At 41.3% G+C, this 24,168-nt stretch overlaps 1 protein-coding gene across 2 annotated transcripts in view; it reads right to left on the bottom strand.

Annotated features, from left to right (window-relative positions):
* The window catches only part of NCOA2 (nuclear receptor coactivator 2), a 1,980,807-nt gene that overhangs the window by 257,054 nt on the left and 1,699,585 nt on the right, over positions 1-24,168 (bottom strand). Inside the window, exon 20 of one of the 2 annotated variants that reach the window (XM_044067155.1) lies at positions 5,257-5,701. In XM_044067155.1, coding sequence (XP_043923090.1) covers positions 5,257-5,701 — 445 coding nt within the window. The remainder of the gene's footprint in view (positions 1-5,256; positions 5,702-24,168) is intronic. The other variant, XM_044067157.1, reaches the window with a different exon arrangement.

The raw sequence follows: 24,168 nt of genomic DNA, 5'->3' as shown, positions 1-24,168 counted from the left end.
TATTAATCAAACTACTAAAAAAGTTAATAAAAAACTTGGCTCACTATACAAGATCAAACCTTTCCTCACTCCACAGGCTAGGATGGTAACTGCCCGTACACATCTACTTTCCACCCTCATTTATGCAACCCCTCTCTTCACGAACTTGAGTAAGTCTGACCTTAAACTCTCTAGCTGCATTAATCATATTGCTAGATTTGCCACTGGAGCAGCATACAGACAACACCACTGTCTGAACCTAAAGAATCTAGGGTGGCTAGAATTGCCTATCCAACTTCAGTACAATCAGCTAATAGTAGCACGTAAAATTCTCTACCAACCTGAAAACACACCTGTACTTACAAAAATTATCACCCTTTACAGCAACCTCAAGACACTTTGCTCATCCAACAAATTACTAGTCCAAACCCTCAAAAGCAACAACTCATCAGGAGACTCTCTATATGCCAACTCTGTTGGCAAAATATGGAACTCGCTTCCTGCTGAGCTTACTTCAGAACCCGTTCTAACCCAATTAAAAAAAATCTAAGACAGTACTTTAAAAGGCAATGGCTATATCCTTGCTCTAATCCAGACTAACTTTGGCAATATAAACATGTGCTAAAGAGGTCTTTTGGCCACCCCTACATTGCTTCCTGTAACAGTCCTTTAACTTGTTTAATGTAACAGTTTTTTCTGTATGTATGTATGGAGCTTTTCTCCCCGGGCCTCCGCTGAAAATGGACAAGTATCCAGTCGGATTATCCCAGTCAACAAATGTAAAATAAACATACATTTTGTGGAAGTGGATGCAGGCCCTTTAGACCAGAGATGCTTTCCTATGATACAGCATAGCTTTCTTTGAACAAATTCCCAGAAATGAAGGGACAGGGACAGTCTTTTTGAAAGAAGGGTGGAGAGTTTGAGGAGTGGGGAGGTAGTCACAGGTTTTTGCCTCCAAAGGGAGGCCTCATCAAAGGAAATTCCCTATGGGTTTCTCTGAAAATCTCTTTCTTGGTTTACTTCTTTGTTTGCAAGTGTACCAAGGGTCCCTTTTAACAAAGGAAGTGGACTTGGCTGGGTAGTGCCTGTGTTTTCTATGGACTGTAGAGAGTAAACTATGCCCACAGTCCTTCACAGTCTTACCTTGCTCTTGGAGGGCTTTGAAGAGTTTTGCAGCTTCCGGACCAAGCAGGACATCTTTGTCTAGGGGTGAAACAAGTATTTAAGATTTGAAGTCCTCAGGGATGGGTTGGCTGTGCAGCCATATATAATGTTTTATGACTCATCCTGTGGCTGCAGCCCTGAAAGAGGTATCTGCACAGCATCATAACTGCATTTGATGCTGTGCCTAGCAATTTCAGTAGCTTGAGACAGTAAGGTCTGCACTTGCTGCTTAGAATCTGCAAACTGTAGGTCTGACATGAACTTATTTGGGGACTGTAGAACAGACAGCAAATATTTAGTTTGGTAGTTGATAGCTCGAAATGCAATGGTAGAAGAGGTGTAGACCTTCTTACCCCACCTATCCATGGCCCTGCTCTCCTTGTCAGTGGGAAGGGTGTTGGCACTGTGGAGAAGTTTAGAAGGTCTACCTGAGGTCAGGGAAACAGCAGTAAGATCAGCCACACGGTTCTTATAGAGAGATTTTTAGTTCATCGGGCACCTTGTAGAATCTGTTTTTTTTTTTTTTTTTAAAGGTATTGATAGTTGAGAATTCGGAGCAGAGGACACAGGCCAAAAAGCTTCCTGATAAGCATCTCCCAGTAAAAAGACTGGAGAGGGGGCTGGTGTGCCCATTTCTGTGCTACCACCGTACCTCTTTTGATTTGGTTGTCATTTAAAATGCCTCATTGTATTCTGAGCAATTTTCCTAAATGAGGCCTCCTCAACAGAGGATTCAGGAGATAGGGAGTGCCCTTCAATAGAGAAATGTTGCCCTGGGGTCGGGAACGCATCTGTGAAGAATAGTCAAGGGTGCAATTAGAATCTAGATTCTGTTCCTCCTCCTCAAAAAAAGGAATCTTGAGTGTGTCTTTGGCATATGGCCCATGGCAGCTGACAGTGAAGGCTGTTTCAGGGTCATGACTGCTCTGAATAAGCTCTGGGAGGAGTCCATCCATTCTTTTCTTTGGAAGTCATATGGGAGGTCACAGACCTAGTTTTTTACTTTTTCTTTTTAGGTGTGACTTGCACCTGAATGAGTCTCAGAGGTTAAGAACCTTGGCAAACTTCAGGCAGCCTGGAACCTCTTCTCTGACTAAGATGGATCTTCTCTTCAATAATGAGACATACTTCTTCCAAGCAGTCTGCAAGGCCTCAGGAGCCATACTGGCCTCTGACAAGTCTTGGTAGCAGCCAACTGAATAGGCATCTTAATGGGTAAGTCTGACTCAGAGATGCAAAACTGCGGGTCATGTTGGAGTCTTCCTTTGGCAGAAGGGCAATGTCAGATGTTGAGAATTCTGCCATTTTGGCTTGGGCCAGGTGTTCTACACACTGTGTTTTGAGGAACGTGTTAAGGAGGAAAATCTCAACCTATGGGTTTTAGGAACAAATGACTGGCAGATGCAGCAGGTTTAGTAATAGTGTTCTGGGCCTAAACAAAAAAAGACACTTGGTGTATAAAGTCCTTATACAGGATTTGCCTATGGCACTCACACTTACCCCTCAACTGACATCTAACAAAAATGATCTACTCAATCAAAAAACTCTAAAAAGGGAGGTTCTGCAACAGGGCACTTATCTGAAGCATGAAAAAGCAAAGTAACAGTACCAACGACCCAACTGAAATCAGTCAGACAGATGAATGGCCTGCATTCAGGCTGGTACCCAGATAGTCTGACCTCTACAGCCCGATGCATATGAGCAGAGGTCATGCGTCAGATGCACTCCCTCGGGATGGTAAGATTTTGGTACCTTGGCTGGATAACGTCAGTGGATGAAAACCAATATGTTAAGAAATATTGCAACAGCAATTTCAGTCAGGATATTGAACATTCTCCAGCAGGTGTTAATGTACTGGTAATGAGCACACTGAAAAAAAAAAAAAGAGTCCACCTCTTCATGGCAGCATTTTAAACTGCTGAGGAGCTTGGACGCTAATGAAACTAACAGCCATCGTTACTTTACATTTGTTAAGCAGCGCTTTTGCTGTTTAGCAAGTGCAAAATTAAAACAGAAAATTTTTAAAAAAAAGTATGCGTGTGTGTGTGTGTGTGTGTGTGTGTGTCTATATATACTTAGGTCTGTGTGAGGATATGCATGCAAGAAAGTAAGAATGAGACTAACTGAACCACTTTACTCTCGCTAAGCAGCAGTTATGCTGTTTAACAAGTGTAAAATTAAAAGAAACTAACAAACAAGTGTAAAATTAAAAGAAACTAACAAAAAAAGAAAAGTGCGTGTGTGTTTATGTTTCTGTCTACGTGTTAGTATATGCATGCTTGCATACATGAAAATGGAAGTGAGTGTATGACAGATCAACAGAGCAGTAGCAGCAGCAGTTTTAAGAGGTATGTATACCTTTCAACTTCTTGGCTCAAGAAATGGGGATAAAAGCCTAACCTAATGGGGGTCAAAGACTCAAAACAGGAACAGCTTTTAAACACTGCTGTTATAAAATTAAAGTTGCTAGAATAAAAGTATTTGTTTTAGGATGCATTTTCTGAAGAAAATAAAAGTTTGAAACTCAAAGAGATGCCATTATTTACTGAATTCAACCCCTCCCCCAGTGATCTGCCAGCAAACCACAAATTTTGAGTAACGGACCAAAAAATTAAAAAATTACGTAAATATTTGTACAGTCTTTGAAAATATAGACCGTTGACAGTTAAAAAGGTAAGAAACTTTTAAAGGCTGACATTATTAAATGAGTTTAATTGTGTGTTTTTAAAGGTACACTGCTTCTGAATGCTTTTGTGTGGGTGCGCATGTTTGAGAGAGAATATGCGTGTGTGTAGACATTAAATACTAACAATTATATTTTGGATGTAAATGATTTCTTTCTACAGCATTTACATATATTACAGCACATTTGAAACATCAGGCAGAGGAACTATTTTATATAAGGAAAATGTACATAAAAAATAAATAAGTAAAACAAAACACTTTCTAAGCAATGCCCTCCGTAGTGTGTGTTACTGTGTAAATAATGTCCTCCTAAGGGTGTGTTATTTACATAATAACATGCACCCTGTTGAGCACTATTGTTTGCTTAACATACGTGTAACTATGTCAATTTTGCAGCTGTGACTTAATAAAGATCTTTTAAAAAAGTAACAAGACCACTGGGAACTAAATCATCAGGAACTATGCTGAACAAATTTTCTTACTAAGCATATTGTATTTAACCACATAAGTTAGCTTGACGAGTTTTGCTGACCAGATAAAATAATGTTCATGGTGCATCCAATTACAGCAGGAAACAAGCACTACATTGTAAACAAGTCACACCTGCAAACAAGAAAGAGTAGTGAGATTTCAAACTAAAACAGCATGTACAACTGTAACAAATCACTGATTCATTGAGAAATTAAAAAAAAATGCATGAAACAAGCATCAGGCACATGCAGTTAATAAGATCAAAACATGCATATTAGTATAATGCTAAGGAACACAAATGGGGAATATCAGGTGGGGAAGAGTTTACTGTTACAATATGCGGGATAACTGCATTCCACATTGGCATAGTAGATACAAAGCAGGAGATAGCTTATTTAGACAAATTAAATAAAACAACAGCTTCAGTAAAACATATAGGCTTGGCATTTTAAAATGACTTATTTTAATTCTGTGAAACTCCTAGCTTGGCATCACTGTATTTATACTGACATGTTTACAAAAAGCATGCATGCTGTTACGTTAAGAACACTTGATTATGGCCAGTGAATTTTTAACAGCCATTATCTGCATAACAATGGTCTGTATTCACATTATGCATGCTAGCAAGAAAAGGGACAAAACATACACTGATGGTTATTACAGCAGCTGCTCACAAAGAAGGAAACAAATGATGCCACCATTTTCTCTTACTGGCATAGTTACTTACAATAAAATCCTTAATAAAAAAAATTAGTACTTGCTCAAACTAAATTCTGTCAAGCTCATATATGTGTGTGTGTGTGTGTGCATATTATATACATATATATATATATATATATATATATATACATACACATATACATACATATGTATACATACACAATACGTATATACACAATACTTAAATTCACTCATTCTTAAAATATAAACCAGCATTTGGAGAAAAGGTGGTACCTGAGTTGGGAAACTGGAAGGTACTGTGCTGCATTTGGGGACTCATAACAGGCCCAAACTGTCCTCCCACATTTCCCATTATTCCCTGGTTAGCCAGATTCATCTGGGAGCCATGCAAGGAGCTGTGAGAAACGAGCTGTGACCCAGGATTGGGGGACATTGGGGAGAAAGGACTGGTGGAGGGTGGTGGAGATGTAAGTCCTGTACCATAGCTTGGAGAGTATGGAAATTGCTGTGGATTTGCCTGAGGAGTCCGTGGGTTACTTAAGGAACCTGCCATGCCACCAGTGGTTGCTATGCTTTGTGTCATACTGAGTGCTGGCCCTCGCATCATCATGGCTCGTTGCTGCACTTGTTGTTGTTGTTGCATAATCTGCCGCTGTCGCAGCTGCTGGTTCAGCATATCCCGCTGCCTCTGGGCCAGCATCTGTGCATTAACCGTTCCCTAAAAAAATGGAAATGCAAATACAGTTGTTCAGCATTAAGGGAATTATTAAACACATACAATTCTCTAAAATGAAAACAAAGATAATCTACTCTACAGACCTTTACATCCTCCATTTCTGCTAGTCTTCTGCTGATACCCTTGCTAGTTATCTCCCTGCACTGACAACTGTACCTTACTAACAGTCAAAACCAACTCTAGTACAAACAGCAAAAAGTAAACATTTTTACACAGTAAAGTCCAAATGAAGAAGATTTGAATGACTGCTGGCTCTGTGGCAGAAGTCATCATCCTGATGGGAACTACCATGTCTAGCACCTCCTCAAGGGATTATAATTACGTACGTGCTGTCATGAGGCAGCATGTAGTATGTATTAAGACCCTAAAACAAAACTCTAAATGCTGCAGCCTAGCTGCACTGGGAGAATGTAGGAAGGCAGGCATACAAGAAAAACCTTTGTCACAGTAGTGGATAGCCAACCTACAACTGCATTTCGCACCTGCCACAGCCACCAGAATGTAAGGTAGGGTTACCAGAAAGTACTTCATACCCTGAAAATGGAGACACCCATTACATAAAGTACAATGATGACAACTGGGATGAATAAAAATGGTCAGCTGGTGTTAGAGTTTCAGGAAGGTAAGAAGCCAAATACATTTTTATTCAAACTACAAATATATGGAAATATCTGAAAGGAGGAGGATCACTCCTATCTCTAACTATAAACACTGGCATTAGACTGTACAGCTCCTTGCAAACAGCAACAGCACTTGTTCCACTATTCAGGGCCTTAAACTGTACATGGTTAACTATGCCATTTCATGTACCACCTTCTTTACAATGACATGTTCACTTTAATTTGCCTTCTTTTTTGCTAAAGTGCTCAATCCCTTGACAACCAATAAAAAACATTCAGTCTGATACTGCAGAAACTGTGTGGCTTAATGCCACCTTAACTGACAGTTTAAAAAATTATATTACAAGAACTACTTAGGAGTGCCACAGAACATTGTGGATAATCAAGCTAGAGCAGTTTTTTTCAACGGGTGAAAATGACAGGCTTTTATGACTGTATTCTTCTTCTTTCAACTTTTCCCGGTTAGGGGTCGCCACAGCGGATCACCTGTCCGCTCATGATTGGCAGTGCAGTTTTACGGTGTTGAGTTGCCAGCCCGGCACCCAACCTTCCACAGAAGGCACACACACACACATACGCACACACACTCACACCTAGGGCCAACTTAGAGTGCCCAATCCACCTACAGCATGTCTTTTATGACTGTATAAATTTCTCTGCTGCATGCTGTCTGAACATAAATGTGCCCACTATTGTGTAAAACCACCAAACCTTCAGAACTAATTTGAGTATATAAACTTAAGGGGCTACCTTTAGAGAAGGCTCTGGGCCTTTAAGACAAGGTACAATACATAAGCAGTACATGCACAACAAAGCACTAACAAAACAAGTGCTAAGGCATGACAGGATGGTACAATACATTTTTAAATAAGCATTTTTAACACTTCCAATGAGAAATAAAATTAGTCATGATGTGGTCAAGCTTCATGTATAGTATGAGTGACCAATATGAACAGTATCTCTAAATTAGGAATGGGGAATACATCAAGAAAACAATGATCCTACATTTATTTGTTAGAATATCAACCCCACATCAGTACATCAAAGAATAAGATACCCTGATTATGTGAAGCCTGCAAAAGTGCAAAACTTAAACTATGTCCTTACAATCTTAGGAAGCGTGCAACCAGGACACACATATAACTATAATTAATCCCATAGTTTGACTATCCATGCATGCTTAAAAAATAATCTGCATAACCAACTGACAAAAAAGTCAGTGAATGGAATTTACCTGAACAACTGTTCTGACAGAACTGCAACTGGCTGAATAGGCAAGTCATAAAATATAGTTTTACTCTGTGTCAGTTTTTGGAGCTACAGTGCATGTGACAGAAATGGCATGTTTATCTTCATCTCAATGGAAAAAGATTACTGCATTTGCTGAACATTTTCTTTGACAATGTCAGCAGAATCTCTGAGATACTTCTGGGCTGCCATCAAAACTTTGTCGGAAACCCATTACCCCAAACTCCATGGTTTGAGAAGAATGCAATATTCTTACCTATATCCTTCAATGATTGTGCTTTGACTGGGGGAGGGGCTTCTACTAACAAATCACCTCAAGGCTTTAGGGAGATGGATGACTACCCTCATCTGAAAAGAGAGTTCTGTTGCTATGACAAAGAACAGAAGACCTCCAGTCCTGCTAGCTATGTTTAAGGAGGCAGTTTAGAATGTGTCTGCTGTCTTTTTTTTTCAAATAACTTTTTATTGAACATTTTCTCACATAAAATACAAGTAGAGAGATAAACAAGATGCAACTGTGGTACAGTTGAATGTTACAGAATGTTTAACATGAGGAAGTTATTCAATAGATAATACACACTTTGCTAAATAACATTCAAAATAGCTAGGAATACAGTATTGGATAAACACAAGGAAATGGTTTTGTTATATGTTAGTCAATGTAATATTATTTTAACATTTCACTTGCACATTATAGTGACAAATGAGAGCAAATTTAGAAGTATAACACCAACCTACAGAAATATATCAGTCTACTCTACTAAACCTTGTATACATATTTACAAATAAAAGTCGCCTTGGATAATGCAGCTACTACTCCCAACTAAGAGATGTGTTTACTATCTTTCTTTTATTAGCATTTGTCTTGCAATTTATGATAATATACCAATTAATGTTTTGCAGTAATTCTGATAATATGTTTGGTTCTTCTGACTTTTTGTATAAAGCTTCTTAGCCAATATATGTTTTTTGGCCATGGCTTTGTATTCTGACTAGGTTAGTCGATCTGTCCATCCAGTTTTTTGGTATGTAAGATTTTAATAGGGTGCATAGTGCTATTACCTGATTAAAGAAATTATTATTCTTGCTTCTGAATATATGCAGTATTGCTGTCCCCCATGACAGAGTGAATTTTGAATAGCCTGATTTCTCTAAGAGTAATCTTAGTGAGCAGCAGAGTTTATAAACTGTTTTGCAGCTCCAGAAGATGTAGAGGATATCTGCCTCTTTATTAGGACAGAAGGGACAGTAAGGTGACTTAGACGGATTTAATTTGTTTAGGTGTACAGGTGTATGGTATGCATTATTAAAAATTATGACCTAAGTGTATATTAACTGTTTATATGGCATCAGTTTCATAGTATTTGTTATAGCGGATTCCTTCTGATCATCTGTTATGATATTACCTTTTCCTTCCCAAAACCTCGAGAAAAATATTGTATTTTGATATTTAATTTTTGCTATTAATTTATATGTATTTGAGACCATTTTTTTTAAGAGCAATTTTTGAATTAGTTGTGCTAATTTGACATCTTGCTCAATTACATTGATATCTTTGGTTATTATACTAAGTATAGGATTTGTTTATCACTTTATAATTAGTGTTTGCTCTAAGTAGGTTTATTATATTTTCCATTGAGAGCTTTTGTATTTGGTAGAAGTCCTATACTGTATAATTTTTTTTATTAATGGGTGTTTATCTAGGTTTAACATGGAGTTTGCTAATCTTATATCTGGGTTGTTATGTATTGGTTGTAGCAGAGTAATTGTGTCTAAGATTTATTGATATCAGTAATTCCTTGAAAATTTCACAATTATCAATTAAGATTGGGTGAATTTTTGTTGTCTCTTACTAAGGATATCCTGATTTAAGAAGGGAATCGCTTTTGGGTTAACTTTAGACGTTGCAATATTTTGGTGAAATAATTTAATCCATAGTGGATACCTTCTGTTGCCTATTGGGTCATGGTTTGATATTTGCAAGATGCGACTAGCATTAATAATTTCGTAGTATGGTTGAAAATTAGGAAGGCCGAGACCTCCTTTTTCTTTTGATAGTATTAGTTTATTATAGCTGATTTTTGTACGTTTCTGGGTACCATATGAATTTTGTTAGTCGAACTTTCATCTTGTTGAAGAAGGCAGCTGGAATTTTCATGAAGGTGACATTCAAATGGTATAAAATCTTAGGCAGTATATTAATTTCGACTACTGAAGCTTTTGATAAGGTACATAGTTTAAGCTTTTCCCCATTTGTTAATGTTACCTATTATATTGGAACAGGTTTTAACTATATCGTTATTGAACATATCTGATTGTGTATGGTTAAAGATTATACCTAAATATTTCAGAGTGTATTGCACTTTAACATTTGTCTCTGGAAAATAAAATTCTTTATGCCCCAGGGGGTTAAATTGGGTATATAATTGACTTCTTAGGATTAATTTCATAGTTAAGATACTAGGGAAAACTTCAATGGACAATAGGATTTTATTTAATCAGAATTGGGATATTGAAAGTAGATACTGAGATAGTCTGCAAAGGCTGTGTATTTTATTTGGGTTTTAGATATTGAAATAAGGTGATGATGTGTTCTCTGAGTGATATGCAGTAATAACACTTCTATATAGAAATTAAACAGGATTGGTGAGAGTGGGCATCCCTGTCTGGTGCCATTAAGAATTTGTATTGGGTTTGATGTTTTCTTACTAATATACAGACTTGCAGTTGCTTTACTATACAACATTTTTGATCATTTCTATGTATTCTTTAGGGAATCCAAATTGAGAGAGTACAAAGAGGAGGAACTTTTGATAGACTCTGTCAAAGACTTTTGTTGCATCAACTGATAAAGCATATTTAGGGGATTTATCCTTGGCACATAAGTAGGATATGGCATCAATGGTTAATGTGTTGTCCCATACTAGTCTTTTGACTCAAAGCCTAGTTGTTCAGATGCAAATAAAGCTGGGGCTACTTTTTGCATCTTGTGTGCTAAAATTGTTGAAAATATCTTTTACATCTATATTCATCAAAGCTATGGGTCTGTAGGTGTTCGGATTTGTGGAGTCTGTATTTGGTTTTGGTATAAGTATGGTTTTGGAATTGTTCAAATAAAGGTCTGATATCCCAACTTCAATTATATAATTGTATCGCTTTAAAAGTACTGGGATTAATTGCTGCTTAAAATGTTTATAGAATTCTGCCACGTATCCATCAGGACCAGAAGCTTTCCCAGATTTTAACTTCTCAATCGCTTTATTTACTTCTTCTTCTGTCAATGGACTTTTAAGACTATTATATTGTAAGTCATTAATCTGATGGAAGTCTACATTATCCACAGAGATTTGGAAAAGGTTGTCATTAATATGATCTTGTGGACTATACATGGTCTGAAATATTTCTTCTAAAACCCGTATTATTTCATTATCTGAGTTATGAACTTTGTCTTTATATTTTATTTTTTGTATTCTACATGCAGGGTTCCTTACATTGATAAGTCTCGCTAGCATTTTGGAAGGGGTCTGAGCCCATTCCGCATATTTACATAGCATCCTTAGTTCTGTAAATGTATATTGTTGCGTTAGGATCTCATTTAATTGTTTCTGTAGACTTGCTATTTCTTTCTCAACAGTAGGAGTGTGGTTTCTTTGTAATTCAATTTTGATTTGTTTTAGCTTCCCCTCTATATTAGTTATTTTTTTGCTTTTTGTAGAATGATGCTTTTTGGATGAAAGTAGCCATAGTCGTGGCTTTAAAGGCTGCCCACTGAATATCCAGAGGAGTATCATGATGTACAAGGTTTTCTTTTAAATGAATAATAGAGTTTATAATCTCTTGTTCCACTTCTTTAATTTTCTGCAGGTTTTGTGGGTAGTATATCTCTTTTTATTTTGTGTTATTGTTAAATTTATTTTTGAGTGATCTGATATTGATCTAGGGTCTAGATTACAAGAATGTGTCTGCTGTCTTGTTTGTTCAGTGAAATATACAAGGAATTGGCAGGAAAGCAGCAAAGCTGTGCGTGACCTGTAGATCTGCACCCTGACTGGAGAACGAATATCCTCCCACAGGGTGTTAAACTACAGGTAATGGCTACTGAAAAATTAGTTCACTGCTTCATGGCAGCATATCAAGCTGCTGTGGAGCTCGGACTGAAAGTAACCCGTAACAGTCGCATTATTTTACACTCGTTAAGCAGCGCTTTTGCTTTTACCAAGTGTAAAATTTTAAAAAAAAGTAAAAAAAATAAATAAAATAAAGTGTGTATGTGTTTATGTCTGTGTGTGTGCGTTTGTGTGTGTACGTGCATGTGAGTGAGAGGGAGATCGATCTAGCAGTTATTTTACATTCAGTAAGCATCACTTTTGTTCTTTAGCGGGTGTAAAAAATAAATGAAACAGAAAGTAAGTGCGTGTGAGTGTATGCATGCTTGCATGCATGAAAGCGGAATTGTGTATGTATCTGAGACAGAGTGTGTGTGAAGAGTGAAAGTGATCAAGCATTGGCAGCAGCAGTTAAGTAGTTTGCATACCTCTCGATCTCTTAGCTCAAGATATCTGGACAAAGCCTAAGATAAAGGGGGAACAAAGGCTCACAACAGCAACATATTTTAAATATTGCTCTAATAAAACCACAAAGATGCTTGAATAATAGGATTTATGTTAGCATGCATTTTCTGAAGCGTGTGTGTGTGTGTGTGTGTGTGTGTGTGTGTGTGTGTGTGTGTGTGTGTGTGTGTGTGTGTATACGAGACAGAGAATCACTGAAATCGGCCACTGGCAGCAGCAGCAGCAGTAAAGAGGTTTGCATACTTCTTAGCACAAGTAATAGGAAAGGATTTTAAATATTGCTCGTATAAAATTACAAAGTTGCTTAAATAATAGGATTTGCGTTAGCATGACTTTTCTGAAGGAAATAAAGTCTGAAACTTAAATGTATGTCACCATTTAGTGACTTCAATCCCCAATGACTGGAACCAAACCACACATTTTGGGAGTAAGAGACCAAATATTAAAGCAAATATCTGGATATGTTTTAAAAAAATATTAATTTTGGATGTAAAATGCTTCCTCCAACACCATTTAAATATAGTATAGCAAGTTTGAAACATTAGGCAAAGGAACTATTTTACATCAAAAAAATAATATAGTAATAACTAAAATAAGTAACTAAGTAAAACACAGCAATTTTACAAACAGCCCATTTTCTAAGCACAATAATGCCCTCCAGGGTGTGTGTTACTGTGTAAATAACATCCTTTCAAGGGTACAGAAGTCCTCCACCTGTGGCATCAAGCCTCATAACATAATAGCCCTGGGCAGGCATTATTTACACAGTAACACACACCCTGTTGGGCATTACTACTTTCTATAAACACAATGACTGCAAACTAATAAAGGAACAAGGAGCTAAAGAAATACAGTTATATGAGAGTTCAAAATAACAGTATATGTATGAACAGGATCAGTACTGCAGTATAATTCATTAGAAATGTGAATCTGACACAGGCTAATAAACCCAGTCAGTTTGGACTCCCAGATATCTGCAAATGCAAGGCACAGGTTAAGATTCTCCCTAACCACACATGCATGTCCATTTCATGCATAAAAAGAAGACATTGGTCCATTTGTGAATCTTCAAAAGGGAAGTGCTTTGCTGGAAAATAATTATCTACTTCTGTATTTTTCTGTTCTGATACCTTTTTGCTGTATGCCAGTACTATAGTACTCAAAGTCATCACAATGAAAGATGCTTTATTTACTTACAAACTTGTTCAGGTCTAACAGATCTGCAAGTGACCTTGCAGTACTGCCTATTGTTAAAATTATCCTGAAATAAACTTTGATCTAAAGGTACTCTCTGCAGCACCTTTACTAAGAGAAGTTGATCCATTAATTGCACAGTTTTCTGTACATCTTTTGAAAAAGTGTGTGAGGAACAAGCTGCATTTGTAACCTTTGAAAAATGTGGGTTTATATCAGAATGTCGAACTGTGAGAAGTCCGAACACCACAACATTGAACTGAATACTCTGAAACGTAATTAGTCTGAACACTCAAAATTTCAAAGATGATGAGTGTTCGGACTAATTACGTTTCGGAGTTGTCAGTTCGATGTTGTGGTGTTCGGACTTATCACGGTTCGATTATATGATATAGAACCAAAAATTCTACCATGTAACCCTGATGGACTGGCTCATTTCTCCTGTCAAGCAGGCAACTAGAATGAAAATGTTTATATACTGGACACCAAGTTAAAATGATCGACCTCAAGACACACTAAGCAAAGTTTATGTGGATCTTGGGGATGGATCTTGCAACTACACTACTTGCATTTTTTTGAAGCCAGAAGCTTTATGGTCCTTACCCATGTCAACAATACACGTACTTCAAATACGGTACCAGACAATATCTAATAACAGTAAAGTACCACTGTACTCCAACTACCAGTAAACGGACAGAATAATCCAATACTTAGTAGAGAAAAGGAAGATGTCTAAAGGATCTTTTTTGACATAGGACTGCAAAGGGAATAGACCAGTAAAAGAAATGAAGAAAAAGTTTAAGAAAATTCATCAAAAACTAGTAACAAATAGCTAACTAACTCTCGAAATCAAATGAGAAAGTATGTATGAAAATAAGAAGTTATGTACCTACCATAACATTCCATGTTAGTTGTCTTCTTCTCGCCTTCTTTCTTGCTGGATAGGTTCGGAGCCGATCCTCGGCTCCGACTCGGCAATCTACTAAAGCTCGAGAGCTAATTACTGGCTCGAGGCCCTCCCTATATCCCACAATGCTAGGCGTCAGATCCCCAGATCTCGTTTGGCAGAGCTAACACCAAGGAAAGATTCAAGGAAACCTGTACAACCACAAGGAAAACTATAGTACAAAGACAGAGGAGAACACAATGTACATCAGAGTTGTACAGAGAAAGAAAGTCCCCAAAAGGGGACTCTTCTCGGTCCGACCAGGCTAGGGGGATGGAGGGTAGGACGCAAGAAAGAAGGCGAGAAGAAGACAACTAACATGGAACGTTATGGTAGGTACATAACCTCTTAATGTTAAGTTGTCTATCTCGCCTTCATTCTTGCTGGATGGGACAGCGTCCCTAGCACCTTAGTCCTGGGTGGCTCATCGGAACAGACTCTTGAGCACAGTGGAACCAAACTCAGCTCTATTCCTAGAGGCCACATCCAACATATAATGCGAAATGAATGTATGAGGAGTGGCCCAAGTGGCTGCGGCACAAATAGATTCCATTGGTAGTCTTGCTTGAAAGGCTACCGACGTAGCCAATGCTCTGGTGGAATGACCTTTAGGTTTAGCAGGGAGTTGCTAATGTCCGAGTTGATAAATCAAGGTAATAATAGAGGACACCCACCTGGATAAGGTTACTTTGGAAACTGGCCGTCCTTGTTTGCCCTCAGCATAGGATAGGAAAAGTCGGTCTGATTTTCTTACTTGCTTTGTCCTGTCCAAGTAGAAACGTAATTGCCTGTGAACATCCAAGCGGTGCAAATTTTGTTCAGCTCTGTTCGAATAGTTAGGAATAAATACGGGCAGATCAATAGACTGATTCAGATTTGATTCAGAGGGTATCTTGGGTAAAAAAAGTACAGTTTTGTACCTACCATAAATGTAGATGTTCGAGGATCCCCATTGCTGCAGTCCTTACTATTGGGTATAGTCCGCGTCCAGTCGGCCCGAATACCAGAGTATAAGGCTGACGTCGGTCAGGGCGCATTAGACTGACGTCAGTACGTCAGGGTACTAATGCGCATGACCGACGCCATATCCTCAGTCTTTTCTTGCCCCAGATGTCAGAAGACCCTAAAAAGACAAGGCCCAAAATACCTGCACCAAAAATATGTACAATATATACAAGAATATATACAACAATATAAGCATGTAACCTCACCTACACAACCACCCCTAAACACAGACGGGAAGGAGGGAGGGTAAATTGGACTGCAGCAATGGGGATCCTCGAACATCTACATTTATGGTAGGTACAAAACTGTACTATGTTCTTCGTTCCCCATTGCTGCAGTCCTTACTATTGGGTAGAATCCCAAAGCAGAGGTAAGGGAGGCTGGCAAATCATAAAGAAGCAGGAGCTGACAACATGCCTTGCAAAACAGCTGTGGCAAAACCAGCCCTAGACTTAGAGTAGATAGGAAGGTGATAATGCTTAGAGAAAGTATGCACTGAACTCCAAGTAGCTGCTTCCAAAATATCCTTAGTTGCCACCCCTTAGAAATGCTGTTGAAGTGGCAGTAGCCCTAGTGGAATGAGGCCTAATCCCAGCTGGAATCTCCTTGCCATGATGGGAATAACAAAATGCAATGAAAAGCCAATCCACCTAGAAATAGTTTGTTTTGACACAGGCTTGCCCTGTGAACTCAAAGCAAAAGAAACAAACAACTGCTGAGACTGCCTGAAATCCTTAGTCCTGCTTAAATAATAACGCAATTGCCTGTGTACATCTAAAGTGTGCAAAATCTTTTCCCCTTTATTTTGGGGGTCTGCATAAAAAGTAGGCAAATGGATAGTTTGGTTTAAAGCCACACTAGAAACCACCTTAGGCATAAAGGAAGGATTAGTACGTAATGATACCCTATCCTTATGGAAAATCAAAAATGGCTCTACTGCCATAAGGGCCTGCAACTCAGACACCCTTCTTGCAGAAGTAATAGCCAACAGAAAAGCAGTCTTCCATGACAAGTATTTCAATTCAGCAGTAGCCGCAGGCTCAAAAGGTTGTAGAGTAAGTTTTTCCAACACAAAATTGAGATCCCAAGCAGGAGTAGGAGCTCGGGGTCTTATATTCTTTGCCCCCTAAGAAACTGCTTGAACAAAGGATGAAAACAATGGTGGGTCACAATCATAGTGAGCTGAAATGGCTGCAGCATGAATCTTAATGGAAGAGAAGGACAAACCTTTGTCCAATAACTCAGTAAGATATTGAAGAGCCACACTCAAATTAGGCTCAGAAACCTGCAAATTCTTTGCTGTACTCCAAAATAAAAATCTCTTCCATTTTTCTCGTACACTTTCCTTGTACTAGGTCTTCTAGCTTCCATAATCACATTTAAAACTTGTTGAGGAAGTTGAGACCTGCTGTGTTTCAACACAGAATATGCCAGGCTGTTAGATGAAGAGAGTGAAGCTTGACATTGAGCAGATGACCATCCTTCTGAGATAACAGATGAGGAATCAGAGGTAAAGGCCATGGAGGCTTCCTTACCAGACTCCTAGTAGTGGGTACCAGTGTTGCGAGGCCAATCTGGAGCTATCAAAATCATCCTTGGCCTGTCTTGTCTGACCTTTAATAGTACCTTTGGAAGAAGAGGCAGAGGAGGAAAGGCATACACATGAAGGTTTTTCCAACTGAAAGACAGAGCATCCACTTTCCAAGCTGTGTGATGAAACCCCTTTGTGCAATACTGTGGCAGCTGGTGGTTTAGTGGAGAAGCGAACAGATCTATGTCTGGAGTCCCGCATGACACTGTCAATTTTGAAATACATGAAGATCCAGTTTCCACACGTGGGGATCCATGATTTGTCTGCTTAACACATCTGCTAAGGAGTTCTGTGCTCCCGGCAGAAACCTTGCCTGAAGAGTTAGTTGCAAGCTTAGCGCAGTCTCCCATAAAATCATTGCTTGCCTGCATAGAGGATAAGAATGTGTTCCCCCTTGCTTGTTGATGTACCACATGACAGTTGTGTTGTCTGTTAGAATCAACACCTGCCCTGGAAGAAGTAACTCCTTGAAAGCCATTAATGCAAACTGGACTGCTAACATCTCCTTCATGTTGATATGTAGATGCTGTAGTCTGGCAGGCCACTTGTCTTGTATCCACTTTCCATTTAGATGAGCTCACCAAGCAATGTCCGAGGCATCTGTCGTTAAAATCTGACTCGCCTCTGGCCGGGTCACAGAGAGTCCCTTGTTTAGGTGACATTCCTGAGCCCACCACAAAAATTCTTTTTGAAGGCAAGGTATTATTTGAATGACAGTGTCCAAATCCTGGCAGTGCTGTGTCCATACATTTTTAAGATACCATTGTAGCTTCCTCATATGCATTTTGGCATTGGGAAGCACCAGAATACAAGATGCCATGAACCCTAATGCATGAAGGACTGTCCTTGCAGTCAGCACGGACTGATGAGATAGTTGATGGAAGTAAAGTGACAGACTCTTTTGTTTGTCCGGGGTTAAAAAGGCCATCTGGGCTGCTGTATTCAGTCTCACACCCAGAAAGCACATGTCTTGAGAGGGTACTAGTCTAGACTTTATTTCGCTCACAGCATACCCTAGGCATCTTAGCACTGCTATAACATATTCCAGACGCTGTAGAAGGTCTTCCTTTTCTTGGGCCAGAAGCAGCCAGTCGCCCAAGTAAGCCTAGATTTGAATTCGTTGAGGCCTGAAGTAGGCTAACACTGGAGCCAGAACCTTTGTGAATACTCTGGGCAGTAGATAAGCCAAAGGGCAATGCAGAGAACTGATAATGAGAATTTCCAGCTCGAAACCGCAGATACTTCCTGCAACTTAGCCTTATAGGCACATGAAGGTAAGCTTCCTTGAGATCTAAAGTTACCATCCAGTGATCTTTGCCCAGCAGAGGTAAAAGCTGTTGTAACGTCAACATCTTGAACTTGGGAATGTCCAGAAAAGTGTTGAGGAGAGATAAATCCAAAATTGGTCTCCACGTGTTCCCCTTCTTTGGTACTAGGAACAGGCGAGAATAAAATCCTAGGCCCCTTTCTGATACAGGGACTGGCTGAATGGCCCCCATCTGGAGTAACTGAGAAACTTGCTTGTGAGCCTCCTTTCTTTGTGGAGGAGGAACGTCTGGCATGCCTTTGAAAGGGGCATTGTATGGAAATAAAATCTGTAACCGTGGTGAATGATATCCAACACCCATTTGTCTTGAGTAATTAAATCCCAATTTTCTTTGAAAAGAGACAGTCTTCCTCCCAAAGGAGCTGCCAGACGAGAATCTACTGGCAGCTGAAAAGACAGGTCATTGGGTCTGTTTACGAAAGGACTGACCCCTGCCCTCACCAGAAGTCTGAGCAGGTGAACTCCTGTTCTAGGCCTAAAAGAACCTTGAGCCCTGCCCCTACCACGTCTAGACCTACCCCTAGACTGGGAATCATAAGCAGGATATGTCCACCCCTTAGCAGGCCAATTTCTACTAAACTTGGTGGCTGCACCTGCAAAAATCTTTAACAGTTTGCATAGACTTAGCTTTGTCTTCCATTTTCTTTAAAACTGCTTCCACAGGTGATCCAAACAACACATCAGACTGTAAAGGAGCATCCAAAATCCTTGTCTTAACATGCTCAGCTAAATTCTGATCCTTCAACCAGGCATGCCTGCGAAGAACAGAACTAGTAGCAGCCACCCTCGAGGAGGCCTGTACAGCATCAAAACCACATTGCAAAGAATGCTTACCCACTTGTTCAGACACATGAACCAAATCCAGCAACTCTTTACACTCAATACCTTCCGCCAAAGCATCCACCTTAGATTTTAATTGTGAAAGGAGATAATTCTGATATTTTAGCATGTGAAACTGACAATTCAACGCCCTCATGGCTAGAGTGGAAGAAGTATACACTTTCTTTCCCCACCTATCCAAAGCCCTTGCCTCTATCAGTGGGAACAGGATTTTTAACCACAGAAGCCTTAACACCTTTAGGCCCTTGAGAAATAGTTTCTGGGTCCCTAGGACTCTTAAACAAATACTTATGAGCTTCGGGCACCCTATAATACCTATCAGGCTTAACAGGAGCAGGAGGCAAAGAGTCAGGGTTCAGGGAAGCCTCTGCAAAAAACATCTTCCACCACATTCAACACAGGAGGAATAGCTAAGGGCCTATGCTGGGGTAAAAACAAGAATTCCCTAAGCCTTTTCCTGAATCAGAGTAATCCTGGCCTTTCCATTTAAAGTGCTCCCTCATGGAATGCAGAGTCTCTGAAAATGAGAAATCCTCAGGAGGAGAAGCTGTAGGAGTGGAATCATCCACATCAGAATCAGAATAAGTAGGATACTCCTGCAAGTCTTCTGCAGAAGACTCTGAAGCCTCTGAACACTGTTCAAAACTATCAAACTCGGTTCCACCCTAGGCCTCTTATCAGGCGGGGCATAGAACCTCTAATCATAGTAATCAAATCTTCTGCCATTTTAAGCATATGTTTCTAGGTACAGAACCGAAATGCTAGGAGAAGCCCCACTGAAGCTGAACTAGGCCTACCTCTCAAAGAAGTTTTGGCAACAGAAGGAGAGGCTCTAACTACCTTGGGAAGAGAGGGAAGAACAGTTACCTGAGAAGCCCCCTCAGCCTGGCCTACCTCCTGAGAAGGCACATCCTGTAACAGTAAAGTTTCTGCCTGCGACTCCATGGAAACTCCTGGCAAAACCTCTGGCTCCACTGAGCCTTCTAAAGAACCGACGTCCGGGACTGCCGGTTCATCAACCCTAGGCTTCGCTGTTTTGTCCTTGCGCTTCTTGGGAAGCGGGCCGGAGCATCTGACGGCATTTTATAATTGCAACGCTTCCCAAACACTAACCTGGCACAGTCTAACCTCCTCTTAATAGTGCGTTTGTTAAACCTAGCACAAGAGCTGCAACCAACAACGCCGTGCTCAGGCCCTAAACAAGGTATACACAAGGTATGGTAATCCCTATGAGGTATCTGTTTCCCACAAGAAATACAGTTATTCACTTTTTCTGACATCCGGTTAAATACTGAGGCAAGAAAAACCAAAATGTTCCCAACGGGTACTTAGCCAACTCTGTTTCGGTCTGAAACTCCGGTTTGAAATATTTCAGAACGCCAACCTGCACTCGCAAAACTGCTTCTGCATCGGACCATGCGGCAAAAGACTGAGGATATGACGCCGGTCATGCGATTAGTACCCTGACGTACTGGCGCCAGTCTAATGCGCCTGACCGACGTCAGCCTTATACTCTGGTATTCGGGCCGACTGGACGCGGACTATACCCAATAGTAAGGACTGCAGCAATGGGGAACGAAGAACATCGAAGGATTAGGCCTAAGTTAAACTCTGTCCTTATGAAACACAAGATAAGGAGGGAGAATACAGAGGACTTGAAGTTCCGAAACTCTCCTAGCTGATGTGATGGCTACCAAAAAGAGAGTCTTCCAGGAGAGCAATTTAAAAGAACAGGAAGCCGCAGGTTCAAAGGGGGGGGGGGGTCAAGGAAGCCAATATCAAGTTCAAGTCCCACGGAGGCGGGGGATCCCTGACCGGGGGCCTAAGCAACAAAGTTCCTTTGAGAAAGGCCTTGCAAAGTTTGTGGGACATGATGCTGGTTTCTGACAGGCTAGCATGGAAATTTGCAATAGCAGCTAATTGGACCCTAATGGTGGCAGTGGAGGAACCAGCCTGGAAGAGCTCTGCTAAAAAATCTAAAACATGATGGACAGGGGCTGTAAAAGGGTCAATATTCCTAGCCTCTGCCCAGAAGGAGAAACGTTTTCACTTACTAGCATAAGTCTTCTTGGTGGCAGATTTGTGCGAAGAAAGGATGATTTCACACACCGGCTGAGAAATTAGTGGAAGCCTGGCTAAAGTTGGAAGTGGAGCAACCAAGCTGTAAGGTTGAGAGACTGAAGGGACTGGTGCAGCCCGCCTGACTGATGGACCAAGAGGTCTGGCACTGGATCCAGATTCCACAGCTGCTCCAGCAGGTGGTGATGCAGGAACGGGAACCAAATTTGTCGAGGCCAGTAAGGGGCAATGAGGATCATCCTGGATCCCAAAGCGGTTGCCTTCTGAATTAGCTTGGGAATTGAGGGAAACGGAGGAAAAGCATACAGAAGACCCCGGGGCCAATCGTGAACTAGAGCGTCTCTGGGGGAGTGGCCAGGAAAGGGGAAGAGAGTGGAGAAGTCATCGCACTTGCTGTTGAGAGGGGTTGCAAAAAGGTCGCAGCAAGGTTGACCCCATCTGTGGAAGATTTTGTCCGCTACTGATTGATTGAGAGACCACTCGTGAGGCATGAGAATAGCTCTGCTTAGCCTGTCCGCTATGACGTTGGACTTCCCGAGGATGTGTGTTGCTATCAGAAACCGTTGAGAGGAGATCGCCCACTGCCAGAGTCTGAGTGCTTCTCGACATAAGGGATAGGACTTGGTTCCGCCCTGCTTGCTGATGTACCACACTACAGACATATTGTCTGCCTGAATTGCAATTGTCCCGGTGGGTAGAGAGTCCTGAAGAGCTTGCAACGCCAAAAGCACCGCTCTCATCTCTAAGACATTTATGTGCAGATGGTACTCTAGAGGTTGCCAGGTGCCTTGGACAGTCCTGCCCTGAAAATGCCCCCCCACCCGATCAGGGAGGCATCCGTGGTCACTGTGGCAACAGGAGGAGGAACAACACACGGTCTGCCCTGGAGTATCAGAGGGGAGACCATCCACCAAGCTAGGTGGTCTTTGTATGGTTGAGTGATTATTATCTTGTGAGACATTGGAAGTTGTTGAAAGGACCATTGAGCAAAAAGCATCCATTGAAGAAGCCGCATGTGAAAGCGAGCCAGGAGAACTAGTATGATTGCTGCTGCCATGAGGCCCAAGGTCTTTAGCACAACTCTGGCTTGAATCCTGTTGCATTTGCAAATGTCGGCGGATTTCTGAAACTCTATCGAGAGGAAGCCTTGCAGACAGATATTTTGAATTTAAGATTGTGCCTATAAAGATAATAGACTGAGAAGGCGACAATGCAGACTTTTCGAAATATATTGATATACCCAGCTCGGTGCAAGTTTGGATGGTATAATCCCTGGCTCGCAGTAGTTGATGCCTGGTGGGAGCAGTGAGGAGCCAGTCGTAGAGATATGGAAACACCTGGAATCCTTGCCGTCTCAGGTGAGCCGTAACCACTGCCATGCATTTGGTGAGCACCCTGGGGGCTGTGGTGAGACCAAAGGGCAGGGCGCTGAATTGATAGTGACTGGCTCCCAGCCGGAAGCGGAGAAACCTTCTGGAGTACCTGTTCATTTTGATATGGTAGTACGTATCCTGAAGATCTATGGAGCACATCCAATTGTCCTGACCCAAAATGGGTAGAATGGACTGGAGCGTGACCATCCAGAACTTTGTTCTTTGAACAGACTTGTTTAGCCTACTGAGATCCAAAATGGGTCTCCAGTCTCCTGTCTTTTTTGGCACCAAAAAGAACTTGGAGTAGATTCCGGATCCTTGCTGGTCTGCTGGGACTGGCTGGATGGTCCGTTTGTCTAGCAGTTTTGAAATTTCTAGTACTGCCTGTTCCCTTAGACCGGGTGGAACATCTGGAAGGGACTTGGTTGTTTGTACCGGGGTGTGGACAAAGGGAATCTTGTAACCCTCGGATATGATAGACCGTACCCATTTGTCTTGTGTGAGGAGTTGCCAGGCTTCTGGGTACAGTGACAATCTTCCCCCAACTGCCTCCAAAGGCGGACAGTCGGGCAGCCCCTCAGGGGTGCTGAAAGGGTTTGTCAGAGAACGATTCTCTTGCTACCCTGATTCTGCGGGCCCCCTCTGCCCCTCGGGCGGCATCTATTATTGTTCCCTCCCCTGCCCCTGGAGGGAAACTTGCCATGTGTGTCAGGCACGACTCCCTGGGGTTTCCGAAACCACACTTTTCCACTCTTCTGACCCTTGGGGTATGGTCTACAGGGAGTGGAAAAACGGACTCCCACGGCAGAGAGAGTCTTGCCTTCCTGCTCACACCTGGTAAGGGTATCTTTCACCTGTGGTCCAAACAGAGCCGAACCATCAAAGGGTTAAAGGGGTCAGCAAAGTTGCATAACCGCATCCAGGCATGTCTTCTCAAAGCCACGCCTGTACCTGCCCTACTGCCCCATCGGCTGCATAAGAAATGAGCCGCATGGAGGAGTTGACGATAGAATTAAGGGTCACCAGCTGGGAGTTTATCTTGTCTTGAGCCCCGCAGCTGATGGATCTTGAAGGGTATCACCCAGTTCCTTAAGAAGATCCCTTTGGAGATGGGTGAAATGGCACAGATAATTCATCGACCGCATAGAGAAGGTCGCTGAGGAAAACACCCGCTTCCATACCTGTCCATTGTCCTAGATTCTTTATTAGGTGGATGGACAGGCACAAGGTCAGCCAACTCCTTCTTTGTGGCTGCTGCAACCACCATGGCATCAACAGGGACACCTTTGGTCAAAAATTGCTTGTTGGGTGGGGCTGAAATAAATTTAGTGGGCCTACGGGGAGTTGCTTCCACTGTGTCCGGGCTGACCACGCCTTCGAGCCACCACTTCCATTAGTGGGTCGAAGGCTTAAGACACCCAGGAGGTGGAAGGGCGAGAACCAAACGCGTCCAGGTTGACAGACTCATCCTCCGAAGGGTTAAGGGCAGTCCAGTTCCCCCTCTGCTTAAGGATTTCTAGGATGTATGAAAAGGAGACATCCTCAGAGGGGGATCTTGGGGACCCTTCCGAATCCTCCAAGTCGGTATCAGACATGACTGACTTGGGGGAGTTGACATGTTTCCTCTTACATTTTTTCTCTTCCGGGGGAGGCCT

This window comes from Protopterus annectens, chromosome 3.part1 (genome assembly GCF_019279795.1).
Source record: "Protopterus annectens isolate FY-2018-M chromosome 3.part1, PAN1.0, whole genome shotgun sequence".
NCBI classification, from domain to species: domain Eukaryota; kingdom Metazoa; phylum Chordata; order Ceratodontiformes; family Protopteridae; genus Protopterus; species Protopterus annectens.
Note: the sequence above shows the minus strand (reverse complement) of the source record. Positions and strands in the feature narration are given on the sequence as shown.